Source organism: Podarcis melisellensis, assembly GCF_964234715.1.
Source record: "Podarcis melisellensis genome assembly, chromosome: 10".
In the NCBI taxonomy this organism is placed as follows: Eukaryota; Metazoa; Chordata; class Lepidosauria; order Squamata; family Lacertidae; genus Podarcis; species Podarcis melisellensis.
In genome coordinates this window covers 44,485,272-44,499,545 of record NC_138542.1, presented here as the reverse complement: position 1 = coordinate 44,499,545, position 14,274 = coordinate 44,485,272, and the positions used below count along the sequence as shown (strand labels likewise).

Here is a 14,274-nt window from a genome sequence, read left to right as displayed (position 1 = left end):
TGAAATGTGAGCTACAGAACATTATTTTTTGTGTTTTAAAAATGCTATTCATTTAATTTGATGAACATTTGAATTTGTATGTATTTCAACTATATGTAATAGCCTTTCCCCCCTATTTTGGTGTGACCTTTTTCTTAGCAATTCTATACCCTTGGCCATACAGTGTGATTTTTTTTACAGAAAGTAGCTTTAATGCTTTATACACTTAAAGTACCGAGGCCTATACAATTTCAAGTTTGGTGCAAAAAACCCAAAGAATGTGAATTTACTGCATTGCTCCATTGAATAAAAGTATCTGTACAGTTTTTGGTTGCCATCTGAACAAGTTTTTCCATGAATAGACATGTATATTAACTAATTATATCATTTTCAATGCACTGAATATTCTCCTATTTTAAAGGGAAATTCTCTAATATTCTCATTAATTGAGAATGTTCTCAAGAATATTCTCCAAAAGGTTATTCTCGAGAATTTAACATCACTAGTCACAAGCTTGTTTATTCCTGCTCCAGAGGCTGGGGCTCGAACCAATGGATTCAAGTTACAAGAAAAGGGATTCCAAGGAAATATCAAGAAGAACTTTCTGATAGTTAAGAGATGCTTGGCAGCGGAATGGACTCCTTGGGGAAGGTGGTGGAATTTCCTTCCTTGGAGGTCTTTAAGCAGAGGTTGGAAGGCCATTTCTCATGTACAGTGTTAGACACTGAGATATGAAAGCCAAGAACTAAATGGCACCTTAAACCTAGGTTATGAGCGAAACAACAGAATATCCAGACACGCTTTTTTATAACAAGAATACAAAGCTGAAAATGAATAAACTGCAGCTAAAATACTATGTTCACTTTTCATATGGTCTAGTCCTTCTCCTTCCCCCTCCCCTAATATTCTTAAGAGGGTCTCTTCTCAAGTCTTCAGAGAGTAGCAGTGTAATCTGAAATCTTAGGCACAGTACTGCACCGAGTTCAGAAACTGCTTGCGCTAATGAAATTTCCTGTTGCAAAATGCACCTAGAACAATGGGAGTCTGAACACTGAATCACAGGGAGTTGGAACAGGTGACCCTTGGTGTTCCTTCCAACTGTACACTCCTATGATTATTTCATAAATTTATTAGTTGCATCACCTACTTAAGAGCACCTGGAGTTATGCAAACCCATATTAAGCGTGATATGATATCCAATTAAATCATATTCAGAATAGATCCATTAAAATTAATGTACTTATGTAATATTTATTTACCCTGAGTTCTTCAAGCTTCTCTCTTATTTCAATAAAGCCCAAGTGCAATTTTCCTCCGAAGTGATCAGCAAGCCGCCTGTCATTATCATGTAGACCAAGATATGCTGAGCATACTTCACAAACTCGAAGCTTCTGTTGCTGAAAGCTGGAAGCAGGCATGGAATTCCTGTACACTTCCTGCAAAGACATCACAATATTTATCTCAAATGCATGAATAAAACATATTCTTGGTAAGTATATAATGTGCCAGCATTTCCATTCCTTAATAAAGGACAAGTGATGAATTAGGCCAGTGCTATGCACAAGCTCCAGCCTAAGCTTTCATTAATATAAATTTTATTTTTCATTTTTTAAAATTTCCCAACCTACAGTTTCAAGCCTGCAGCTTCAGATTTAAAGAGTTCCACCCTTTTACAAAGCACATGCATCTGCACAAACAGACACTTTGCTGCTTATTCACTCTGCTGCTGCACACTTCCTGGATAAAACTGATGCCAAATGGCAGAGGCAACAACAGCCATTATTTCTAACAAGTTAGACTTGCACAAAATGTGGCAATGTATCCTCCTCTCTTAGCAAGAGTGCTTCTGTATAGGGTTCCAACCATTCCCGACTTCCCTGTACTATAAATTGTAAGAGGTTCCAACAGGCCAAGGGCGCATCTGTATTGGAATTTTTAAAAAAGATGTTTTAATTGTTTCATCATTTGTGTCATTTGCTGCCCTAGGAGACATTGGAAGGGTGGAATATACATTATTTTTTTATAAATAAATTAATAAATAATTTGCCTCTTACCAGTTTTTCGATTTCCAACTAATACACAGCATTGTTTGGCTGCCAAAGACCACTGACAAAATCACAGTGGGTCAGGGCTTTTTTGGGGAGGAGGGTTGGCCCTCTTGTGTGTTCTTAGCTACTTTTAAGCTTTTCTTTGCAAACACACATCCTTTCTCAGCAGCTCTGTTTGCCTCCAGGCCTGTTACCATGGGGACATTGGGTTCAAAATTAGAGTGAGTGTTTGGTTTGCCAAGATCAGAATAACTTGCTGATTATCTGCCCAGTGTGATACACCTTGGTGTAGGGAATGGAAGGGCAGAAAAACTTGAAGGAACTGCCGGTGTAGAATAGGTGTATTGTCTGTAAGCGAAACAATAATGGAGAAATAAACTTTGATTTTAAAACAGATTATTAAAGAAACTGCTTGGTATGAGCATGGGGTTAGCAGGAGAAAAAGACATAAATAGAATGTAATTACAAGCATTTCCAGTTAAAAAGCTGGAAAACGATCAACTGACACTGCTGATGAAATTACATTTGTTTCTATACATAAGCCAGGACTGGGAGTTGACAAACGCAACTTAGAAGCCAGCCAATATAATATAATAACAACTTTATATAACACAATTTAGGCACATAGTGCTTTCCTACCATAAGGAGAATACTATCTAAAATTGACACAGGAAGAGAGGGGGGGAAACAGACAGTGGGAATAAGTAGGCATCTGGAGAAAAAGGTTAGAAGGGAAACTGGGTGGTAGCTGGAGGTACCCAGCATTGCAGAAGGAAAGAAACTGCATGAGTCCCCTCATGCTATTTTCTCCTTCTGCAGTACATGATAAGAAGTGAAATCAGCTAGAAATAAAATCCCAACTCTTAAATTCATATATAGATTTATTTGACATTTTGGGACAACAGATGAAGTTGTAACCATCTAAGACTTCTCTATATGCTAATATTGTGAATTAACTTATTGATAAACAATACAGACTGAAAGCTTGGGACCAGTGTTTTAACCATGATTTTCAAATACTGTACCAAACTAAACCACTTGCAATTTCAGATTACCTCTGCTTCTCTTTTCTTTGCCCTTGCTTTCTCCACTTCATCCATTACTTTCTGAGATTCTTCCACATTTCCATCAGCTCCAAGTTGTTCCACCTTTGCAAGCAGCTTTCCAATTTCCTCATTCAATTCATGGACTCTTTCAGCCTTTAAGATGGGAGAAAATGTAAGACTTACAGTTATAAGAATTCAATAATGCACAAAAAGCATTGTAATATAAACCCACAAGTAGGACCTACAACAAAATGTGACAGTATGGAGCACTTCTATTAAGGATTCCAGCTGGCTAGCCAATCATGCTCTCTTCCAGGACTCTCCATACCCCCTCGTACCCTGGTTTTACACACACAGCAACAATAAATCAGCATTCTGTGGCCAAAGCACATAATCAGTCCTCACTGGGCAGGTTCTGGCATTTTTCTGGTCCCTGCCCCTCTCCCCCACCCAAGATTTAGGAAACAACAACAACAACAACAATTTATTATTTGTACCCCGCCCATCTGGCTGGGTTTCCCCAGCCACTCTGGGCGGCTTCCATAGAAACCAAAAATACACTAAAATATCACACATTAAAAACTTCCCTGAACAGGGCTGCCTTAAGATGTCTTAAGCTAAGTTATCTATGAACAAAAATGGGCTGCTGGTCTCTCATTTCTTGAGCCATATAACTTTTAGAAAGATCATTAATGAGATAAAAGGTTTAACTACACTTAAAAAATGAAGAATGGTAGCCCAAAACTTCAGTATGCATTACGTTCACTGTAATTTTATTAGTCCATGGTATTTTCCCAGTAAAACAAAACAAAAACCCACTGTCGTTTACACAGGTATAAAATGGGGAAGGGCCCGATCTCAATGTTAGAACAACTGCTTTGCATGCAGAAGGTTCAGTCCCCAGCATCTCTAGGTGGAATTAGGAGAGAACCTTGTCTGAAACCATGGAGAGCCACTGATAGTGTAAATGATACTTAGCTAGATGGTCCAATGGTCTTTGTCAGCACGAGACAACTGCCTAAGTTCCTTCCCAATACCAAAAACCACCTAATGTTCCTTCCTTGTACCAGAGTTAGATATATGTAACTCCCTCAATAATTAAGATGACTATGACATAAAGGTAAAGGTATCCCTGCCCGTACGGGCCAGTCTTGACAGACTCTAGGGTTGTGCGCTCATCTCACTCTATAGGCCGGGAGCCAGCGCTGTCCGCAGACACTTCCGGGTCACGTGGCCAGCGTGACAAGCTGCATCTGGCGAGCCAGCGCAGCACACGGAAACGCCGTTTACCTTCCCGCTGGTAAGCGGTCCCTATTTATCTACTTGCACCCGGGGGTGCTTTCGAACTGCTAGGTTGGCAGGCACTGGGACCAAATGACGGGAGCGCGCCCCGCCGCGGGGATTCGAACCGCTGACCATGCGATCGGCAAGTCCTAGGCGCTGAGGTTATACCCACAGCGCCACCCGCGTCCCTGACTATGGCAATAGGAGTGGGTCCTCTAAGGCAGATCTTTTTTCAGTTAAGAGAAGAGCCACTGAATTCCTAATTCTTACAAGCAGGAAAAAAGGTTCTCAAAATCTGCTCTTGCATTTTGAGTCCCCTAAACTTTCTTTCAAAACCTATGAATTCATTTCAGTTCAATTCAATTCAAGAAAGCTTGCAATACATAGGAGAAAACATAAAATGCTAAAATCAGGAGAGCCCAGAGAATTGGATCCAACTCAGAGAAGCTTAAACTAAAACCTGTGCTCAATCACAAACTCTCTGCATGGCCCTGTCAACAGCTAAATGGACTTCTAATAACCTCAGAGCATTGCTAAAATGATTTAAGGAGATCGGTAGGGTGATTACTGTGATTTTTTTGCACATTAAAGAGTTACTGTAGAAATAATGGTTTAACAAATCAAGCCAGAATAATTATGGAGTGAGTGGAAGAGTGGGAGTCTTAAATGCTTACTTTGGCTGCAACTTCAGCACTGATTTCTTCTTGGGTTTCAGCCAGTCTTTTCTTTGCCACTTCAGTTCTTCGATCACAATCAGCAATGAATGACTGTAGATGATCCATTGCCTAATACATTAAAAAAAAAACCAATCTAAGGCATCAATCAAAGGAGTATCACTGCCAGAAATAGGCATTTTTAAAAATATAAGGCTAGCATTGCTACACTGACTGCTGGTTCAACCTTAAAATGTGCTTGGGTTTTTGCATTTCATTCAAGTTCTAAAGTTTATTATTTGCATAACTCACCCTCTAGACTTTCTGGGAGATTTTAAAGCAAAGGCAACTCAGACCACATTTAAATGCATTGCTTTCAATGCAACAAGCAACAAGTACACTAAATCTTTAACACTCTACCATTCCCTTTCAGATCACATAGTGGGCCATTTCAAAAGGTAAAATTAGATGGTACAATCATATTGGATTGAAACACATCTGCAACTGTATGTGAACTGGCAAAGAGAGTTGTTAGAGTGAGAAAGTAATATGTATATGGAATTCACATACCAAGGAGTAATACCCTAGCTTCCCACTGCGCAAATGTTACAAGAATAAAGCTTCTTCTTACACACTATTGGTACTGCAGGAAGTGGAACTATTGGTACTGTGGGATGTGGAGCGAAGAAATGACACCTACCATGCCTTCATTTAAAAAAGGGTTGTGTACTCTTAGTGTGTGTCAAAGGTACAAAGGCAAATGCTATTCTGAGAGAGAGTTTGGAGATGGAGGGTGGGGAATAGCAACGACCCCTCCCACTCTTAATAACCGTCAAAAGTTATGAATTCCGTATTGAGGATATGGAACTATAAACATTTCACAACACTTCATGTACTGGTCAAATAATTCTGCAAAAGCTGCCACTTAGTTACTAGGATTCTTTATAGAATTAAGTGTTTTTAAAAACACAACTGCACTGTGCACTTGCCTCATTCCTTCCCCACTCTCCCTTCTCTAGCTTTTACTAGATAGAATTAGTTTCAAAATAAAACATACGTCAAGCTCAAAGAAAAAGTCTTGTTCTTTGGATGCAATTTCATAATCGGCTCTTAATGCCAAGTCGTGCACCTTCAGACATTCTCCAAGGTCCATCCTCTGAAAATAAATGCAAAATTTTACACAGAAACACTGGATACATAGTGGGTTAAAACCATATTCTACTCCAATATTGTGAAGCAAACCGTGTTTGTGCCAGCTTTAAAAAATAATACAATATTTGAAATAATTAGCATGCCAGATTTGTTATAAGTGATCGAATCCAGTCCGCACTGAAGCATCAATGAACCTCAGTATAACCATACTCACAAACTAGAGCAAAAGGTATTTGTTTGAACCTCACCCAAACAGCTCTGCAGTCTTAGCAACATTTCTAATAATATTTTAAAAGTAGAAAATCCTAAGTACATTTCCCCACCTATCCTTGTATATTTTTTCCTGATAAATTAGCAGATGCAAATTAAGAGACAAAAGGTGTGTGTACGCCTGGTGTGGAAAACCTCAGGCTGGGTGATGTGTACAAATATGCCCCTCCAGGGCTCTCCCTAGGCTACACCACAATGACCCTGCTGTGTCCCTTTCTCAACTACTTTGCTTTGCTGGAATGTCTCCTTGTGATAATGCCTCTTGCTTAATTTGATGGCAGGAGGTTACAAATTCTAATTAAAACCACAATGCAATTAAAAAATAACAATAAAACAATCCAATTTCAAAAACTAAAGCCAGCAGCAGTTTAAAGCTATTTGTAGCAGGACAACTGTTACATGAGAACGTGGGCCTCTGGTTTGTATCCCTCCCAAAAACCACAAGTGGAAGCCAAATTTTTATTTTAATGCTGGCCATGTAAAATGTAAGCCAGGCCAGTATATGTAAGTCAAAGAGATGTTTGTGTGTGTGTGTGTGTGCGTGTGTGTGTGCGTGTGTGTGTGTGTGTGGAGAGAGAGAGAGAGAGAGAGAGAGAGAGAGAGAGAGAGACTCTTTTCTTGCTTATACAAATAGTGGTTGGGCAAACAACATAACCTCCTGACATTAAAAAAGAGTAGTGATGGGGAACTTCAAATCTCTCCCTAGGACATGCTTCCTTGCTGGCTTTACTTTGCACCTCCATCAGTGTTTTCACCTGGCTAGGATGTTTTCTTCTTGCTTGCCTGTAGGATGTGTGTAAAAACTAGCCTAATGTACAAAGGTAATTTATACTTGTTGCTTTGTCTACTTTTGCCTCTCACTCCACCCACCACTGCCACATTGCCGCTGGAAGGGAAGGCACCCTTTGAGCTAGAAATGGTTCCCCATCCCTGATATGCAGAGAAGAGCACTGCTTTCCCCTCATATTCAAGGAAGCTATGCGATCCTATACATGCCTACTGAGAAGCCCCACTGAATTCATTGAGACTTACTCTTAGAGATGTGTGTATAAGCTCACTCAGTGGGTGATATCCAACTAAGTCAGACTCTGAGTAGAGTCAGTAAAATAAATGGAGTCATAGTGCGCCATGGTGTACTGAATGTGACTTATGTTGACCATCATCCATTATCTTTAGAAACATTCCTATTTTTCCAACAGTGGAAGTTTAGCTACCAGTATAGCCCTTAAAATCTACCTTTCTTTTTCCTATGCAATGACTTATATAGTATTTCAGCTCTGCAGCCATAACTAGACAGTACTTGATATTCAGTTACAGTTACAGTATATTAGTATAAAAACCTTAAAGAGGGGGCTAGGACATATAGGCTGAGTCCACACAGCAAACATTTAGGACTGTTTAATTGTCATGGATTTTCTTTAGGGTTTTGGGAACTGGAGTCAAAACGCTGCACTACGTAGTTTGATTCTGCTCAGCTGCAACATACATTTCAATTTTGTTCAATTCAGACTAATATATATTGCTACCAGTTCTATTGACTTTGTTTGGCTTAAGTTCACTTTTGAAAAATTAAACACAGTGGTACCTCGGTTTAGGAATCTATTCCGGAAGTCCGTTCTTAAACCAAAACTGTTCTTAAACCAAGGCGTGCTTTCCCTAATGAGGCCTCCCGCTGCCGGTGCCCTTCCACCATTCAGATTCTGTTCTTAGACCGAAGTAAAGTTCTCAAACCAAGACACTATTTCCAGTTTTGCGGAGTTTGTAAACCAAATCATTCTTAAACCGAGGTACCATCAGGTTTGGATCCATATAAACATAAGCATAAGGTACTATGATGTATGCATGGGGGACAGAAAGAAATCAATTTTACCATTAGCAGCAGCCCCTTGTGTCACATGGGGTGTTTTCCAGGATACATGGAGACTGTCACTATAAGAGGAAATATTAAAAGTCCTGTATGTGACCAGAACTTTCAGTTCCGTAAATCCAAGGCCAGCATTAGAAGGTCAATTATTGTAGATAAGGTGATTAATATGGGGTGGGAAGGTCTACAAATTATCCCACTGTATGGAGCCCTCTCCTGCAAGTTTGAGAGGAGATTGTCCCTGAAGTCAGACACTGCAAATGCTTCCAAAGCACAGTACAACAGGGATCAGCCCCCACCTGCCTCACTGAAATGTGTGGGTGGTGGTGTTTTGTTCCTGCTATCATGCAGTGCTTTTGAGGCACTTTGAGCCTTTAAAAGCCAGCATTATATCGGAGGTAAGATCTTGCCCTTTCTCCAAGCTGTGGGAGGGACAGTACTGGGGCAACTACAGATTTTCAGCTGTCCTGAAGTCAACTGAAACATTTGTAGTTCTCTGGCTGAAATGACATGCAGTAGAGTACCCTTACTTTAATGCCATTAGACAGAAAAGCCTACAACATAGGTGGGAGGAAATGGGGAAGGACCACAGGAGAAATATATGTTGCTCCTAGATTATCTGATAATGAAGGATATAAAATGATAAAATCTTTGAAGTGTAAATAAAAATTCAATGTCACTCTTTTCCTTACTCAAACACCATTTGCTCCTATGCCATCAGATTTGCTTTTCTTGTTTGCCTTGTGGAGTACAGTACTTGCCACAGAACTGGGATGCTGGGAGGTTGTTGGGACCCTGAAGGTCTGCCTATCTAAGGCAACTAATGTTTTAACAAACCATACCTATTTTGGCCTTTAGACAAACACGAGGGAAAAAAGAGCTTTTAACATCAGAGCTTGGCTGACCACTAAAGAGTCTGAGGCAGCATTCAGTAGTTTGAAAATCCTACTCTGGAATTATCTTTAATGAACAGTGGGTTAAAAATCTTCAAAATAGGGCCCGAAAAAGACCCAATATGGAGGCCAAATGGCCAAAATATTGGGAAATACTAGAAAAAGATGGAGACAATTGGAAATTGCAGAGTTTGGAGAAAATGAAGGATAAAGTGCGAGACTGGTTACACTACGCTCAGATTAAAGAAGTCTTTAAAAATGACAAGAAGTTAGGGTTCCAGGTGGAGAAATCGAAATTGGAAACAGAACTGTTAGAACCGAAGACTAAGGTACTTTCAAGAATGTATAACTTGCTGTTAAAATGGAATACACAAGATGAAATGGTTAAATCGGCTATGATAAAGTGGGCACAGGATATTGGGTATAATATTATGTTTGAGGACTGGGAAAGGTTGTGGACCACTGGGTTGAACTTCACTGCATGTAATGCGTTGAAGGAAAATGTAATGAAAATGATATATAGATGGTACATGACTCCAGTTAAACTTGCCAAAATATACCATTTGTCTGATAACAAATGCTGGAAATGTAAAGGAAATGAAGGAACATTCTTTCACCTCTGGTGGACATGCCCTAGAGTGAAGGCATTCTGGGAAATGATATATAATGAGCTGAAAAAGGTATTTAAGTATACCTTCCCTAAGAAACCAGAGGCCTTCCTCCTGGGTATTGTCGGCCAGAGGGTGATAAAGAAGGACAGAACTTTTTTCCTGTATGCAACAACGGCAGCAAGGATACTCATCGCTAAGCATTGGAAAACCCAAGATCTACCCACACTGGAAGAATGGCAGATGCAACTGATAGACTATATGGAACTGGCTTGAGATGACCGGCAGAATCCGAGACCTGGGAGAGGAGAGGGTGGAAGAAGACTGGAAGAAATTTAAGATTTATTTACAAAAACACTGTAATTTGGTTGAATGTTAAGCAGGATGCTAGATCATAAATAACTGAGCACCACTAAACTAGATGGAATTAGGATGATAAGTGAGATTGAGGAAAACATAAACCTTTTGGAGAATTATTAGACTACAATTAAATGCGCGAGACACAAGAATGTAAACAAGATGATAAATTGCTGGTAAAAATTTACAATGATGAAAGTGGGAGCGGGAGACGTGAGGGAGTCCAAAGAAGCTGTGAAACTATGTTATGATACATGTTATATTGTTTATTATCTGTGCACTTGTATTCAAAAATCTTAATAAATATTTATAAAAAAATAAAATAAAATAAAAACAAACAAACAGGAATACTCTCTTTCCCCTTCTCAACTAGGCTACTTACTGTGTGGTGGGAGAAGCAAGTTCCTCTGGTTTTTCTTCATATTTCTTCCTCTCTTACCCTTTTGTTGTGTCCCCATCCCACTCTGTGGTCCTAACAGTCACCTTATTATATTTTCTCAGATCCACTCTCACAAGGAAAAAATGTCCCCTACATAAAAAGGCAGCAAGTCAGGCTATACTAGAACCTTTCTCCTATACACATAGGTTTTTATGTGCAGTGAATTCTAGGATGAGAGACTCAAATTATGCCCCAGATCTGCAGACTAAAGTATGTTATAAAGTAAAAATGATCCTAAAAGATCACTGGCAACTCAATGTTAAATATCAATTTGTGTGTGATGAGGGCAGTGGGAAAATGTAGCTTAGAAGTGAATATTTCATTATCAAGATAGAAGCACATTCACACTGACAAAGATTCTTGATCTTTTATCTTTTTATCTAACCAGTTATCAAACTGAAATTAAGGTTTAGATCCCGATAAAGCAGCAATGAAGGAACTACAGTAGTGCTTAAGAGACACTACCTTAAATTTGCAACTAAGTTTCTAACAGATTTCTAATAGCTTGCATCAAATATCCTATATTGCTGGAGATTGGACTAGATGACCCTTGGGGTCTCTTCCAACTCTATGATTAGTATTTGTTCTTTCCATCCTCTTAGGAGTTCTATAACATCACTCAGCTATCTTATGAACTTTTCTTTTTTAAAGAAGCTTTATTTGAACCCCTGCTTATCAAAGAGTATTCATTGTGTCCACCTTTCAAGACGAAGAACAGCAGCAAAAAAGAATTTGTGCTGCATGTATATTTCCTGTAGCTCAAGGATTCAGACTGAACAGAGAAATTTGGAATTAGGTTTGCATTGGTCTTGATTTAGTTCAGGGATCCCCAAGTGGTAGTCTGCAGACTGGATCTAGTTGCTAAAGTAATTTTATCTGGCCCCAAGTAAATGAAGGTATGGTTTATGTTTCTTACAAGTGATACCACAGGCAAAAAGAGAAATGTTTTAAGACAATATACATTTTAATGTGAATGCTCTTGCTATGCCTGACCAATGATGCTTCATAACTGAAATCCTTATTGTTAGATGTTACCAATGTTGTTACAGGACCCAACCATCCGCAAAGCATGTCCCTAGATTGCTGTCTGGAAAACAACGCAGGCTCCGAGAATACAAAGTCAGACACCTCCAATTTAGGCACTCATGCAAAATTCTTTCATTCAGAGTAAGGAAAAATCAAATGAGTATAAGCACCAATGCCTAAGAGGGTTCATAATTAAAAGCTGCTTTGATTCATTCAACATCATGATCCTACTTCCAACTGATAAAATTAGACATAAGCATGATTACAAAGTGCATTCATTTCTTGTTGACAGGGAAAATATATTTGGAAATCTGGACAGAAACTGGAAAGAGATGGTAAAACTCATATTTTACAAATACGGTGGAAAGGTGACTTAACATGGCAAAGTAGCAACATGAATACTTCAGTACAGCAAGATAAGAAAGCAGAGATTCTGTAGGAAAGCAAATAAATTGGGTCTAGCATATCAATTACTATTCCAGAGGAGGCGGCAGATCAAAATATTTTACCTTCATGAGAACAGTTCTGCTGGGGTTTGGGGTGGGGAGGTGATGTTATTTTGCTCTGCCTCCAGTTTTATAACATATTTTGATTGAAAATTCAACACTGTATTAGTTTCTGCTGCAATCATTTCAAAAGACATAATCATCAATAGGGATTTCATTTCTACAATATCTTAATTAATCATTCTCATAATTTATGTAAATGTGTGTGTAGATCAGTAGCAAGAAATGCCATACACTGGTCTGACACCTCTACATATTTTCAGACAAACTGGGATCTGAAATTGCTAAAACCTGTATGGTTAATACTTAATGCTATTTTTGCAGCAAAGGAAAATGTATCTCCAAAGTATAAAATAAAATAAAATACGCACTGTTCCAGAGAGGACATCATGAGGGCAGCAGTTGAGAAGATGACTTTTGCACACTCTGTCATCACTGAATTTGATTCGCTGGCGGGTAGTATCCCCTGTAACACATTAAACAGACATTTCTGATTAGACACATAATGTTCTAAAACCAGTGTAGTTTCACTTTTGTTCTTCATTTCACACACACAAAAAATTAGAATCTGAAGAACTGATACTATTTTAACCTTGGTAATTACATGTGGTAATTATTTTATGTACCACACAATACTCAAATAATGCAAGAAAGCTAAAAACAGGACTATATGGAATGAGAACTGCCTCAAAAATACAAGTACATATGCAACAGATTTTTATTCCTGCTCATGTGGACAGCACTTGTCATTAGTATGAACAGCCTTACAAGCATTTACAATACATTTATTGAGTGTCTACTGGTTGCCAGCAGCCATTTCTTCAAGACATCATTCACAGCAACCTACTTTGGCAGGTTCAAACATACTGAAGAGTTTTTATAAACCTAGAACACTGGAAAAAATAAAATTCTCCCTAGCAGCATTATTTTAAAACAGCTAAAACCCCATAAGCTGAACACACTGCATCTACATTAATGACAAACAGAGTTCTATAAACACAAACACGTCAGCCTGCTTACCACACACTGAAGTCCAATTGCAACTCTAATCAATCACATCTGTGAACAAGGTGGGAAATATTAGGTCTAAATGGAAAACTCAACACCTGGCTACTGATTTATTTTCCTTCAAGAAAAGGGACAGTGGAATACTTACTATTTCAGATTTGAATACGAGGTCCCCGCAAAAGGTGTTTCCAGTTTAAAGAAGCAGCAGCAGCAGTTATACAACTCAAGTTATTCAAGTGTTTGTTTGTTTTTAGTTTACCCCTTAAATTATAATTATGTATAATGAAAACCTACTGGTGAATTACTGAAGCAGAGGAGAGCTGCTGGGAAAATGGTACGTTTGCAACTTCATCCCAACCTTATTCACCTCAGAGGATAGAGAAGCTTGCTATTATAAATATAACCACTATCCTATTTCAATCAACTTGAAATAGGCAACTTTAAATGCATCTATGCAGTGGTTCTACACTCAAAATTCTAGACTTAATAATTCCAGTATGTTTTTCCAGTTTTAGCTATCTGCCCTATGCAGAACTCAAATGCAGCATTTTCATATGGGTTCTATTCCACTTAAACATTTGTTTCAGAAATCAAGAGGATAATTAGATTAGTAATTCACAAACTAGAATGGCTTCAAAGTAGTTCAACAATAGGTTTTCAGAAGCTAAGTCTATAAATTTAACCATTTTATACTAATGAAAATTTAGAGCTGTCTTTAAGTCATGCCTGCTACTGCAGAAGATTTGAGGAACTGATATGTTTTACCCTCTTTCTCTTTTTAAAGACACAAGTCGTTGTTCCACATTAATTAACACATCTGAAAAGTTAGCAATAACTCACGGCTCGGCGAATGCGGGGCCTTTCTGACACTCCCTTGCAGAATGAAGTAGGCAGGCATAGATACATTGAACCTTTATAAATAAAACAAGGGGCCAGATTGTTCAGTTTGTATATAATAAACTCTGCCAGCATTTTATTACAGCATCTAGAAATACATGTTGAATGTAAAGAATGGTGGGAAACCTGAATAATTTTGTGCCTGGTAGCAATGTGTCAGCCTGTTATTCAGGGAGTTTAGTGAAAAATAGCCTCCTATAAACTATGAATGGAAAAATATTTTAACTCCTAGGTGTCTATGTTT

The 14,274-nt window shown here is 38.6% G+C and overlaps 1 protein-coding gene and 1 long non-coding RNA gene across 5 annotated transcripts in view; one reads left to right on the top strand and one right to left on the bottom strand.

Annotated features, from left to right (window-relative positions):
• The window catches only part of LOC309379433 (putative RNA-binding protein Luc7-like 2), a 30,241-nt gene that overhangs the window by 5,379 nt on the left and 10,588 nt on the right, over positions 1 to 14,274 (bottom strand). For 2 of the 4 annotated variants that reach the window (XM_081928589.1, XM_081928586.1), the window contains 5 exons: positions 12,497 to 12,591; positions 6,068 to 6,166; positions 5,032 to 5,142; positions 3,083 to 3,226; positions 1,239 to 1,415 (listed from right to left, as the gene is read on the bottom strand). In XM_081928589.1, the coding sequence (XP_081784715.1) occupies positions 1,239 to 1,415; positions 3,083 to 3,226; positions 5,032 to 5,142; positions 6,068 to 6,166; positions 12,497 to 12,591 (626 nt within the window). Of the gene's footprint in view, positions 1 to 1,238; positions 1,416 to 3,082; positions 3,227 to 5,031; positions 5,143 to 6,067; positions 6,167 to 12,496; positions 12,592 to 13,145; positions 13,166 to 13,973; positions 14,045 to 14,274 lie in introns of those variants that run through there. The other 2 variants (XM_081928587.1, XM_081928588.1) reach the window with 2 other exon arrangements.
• LOC309379454 lies at positions 6,173 to 9,291 on the top strand. Its single transcript, XR_014172502.1, has 2 exons — positions 6,173 to 6,985; positions 7,040 to 9,291. It is a non-coding gene; the product is annotated as an uncharacterized lncRNA (long non-coding RNA).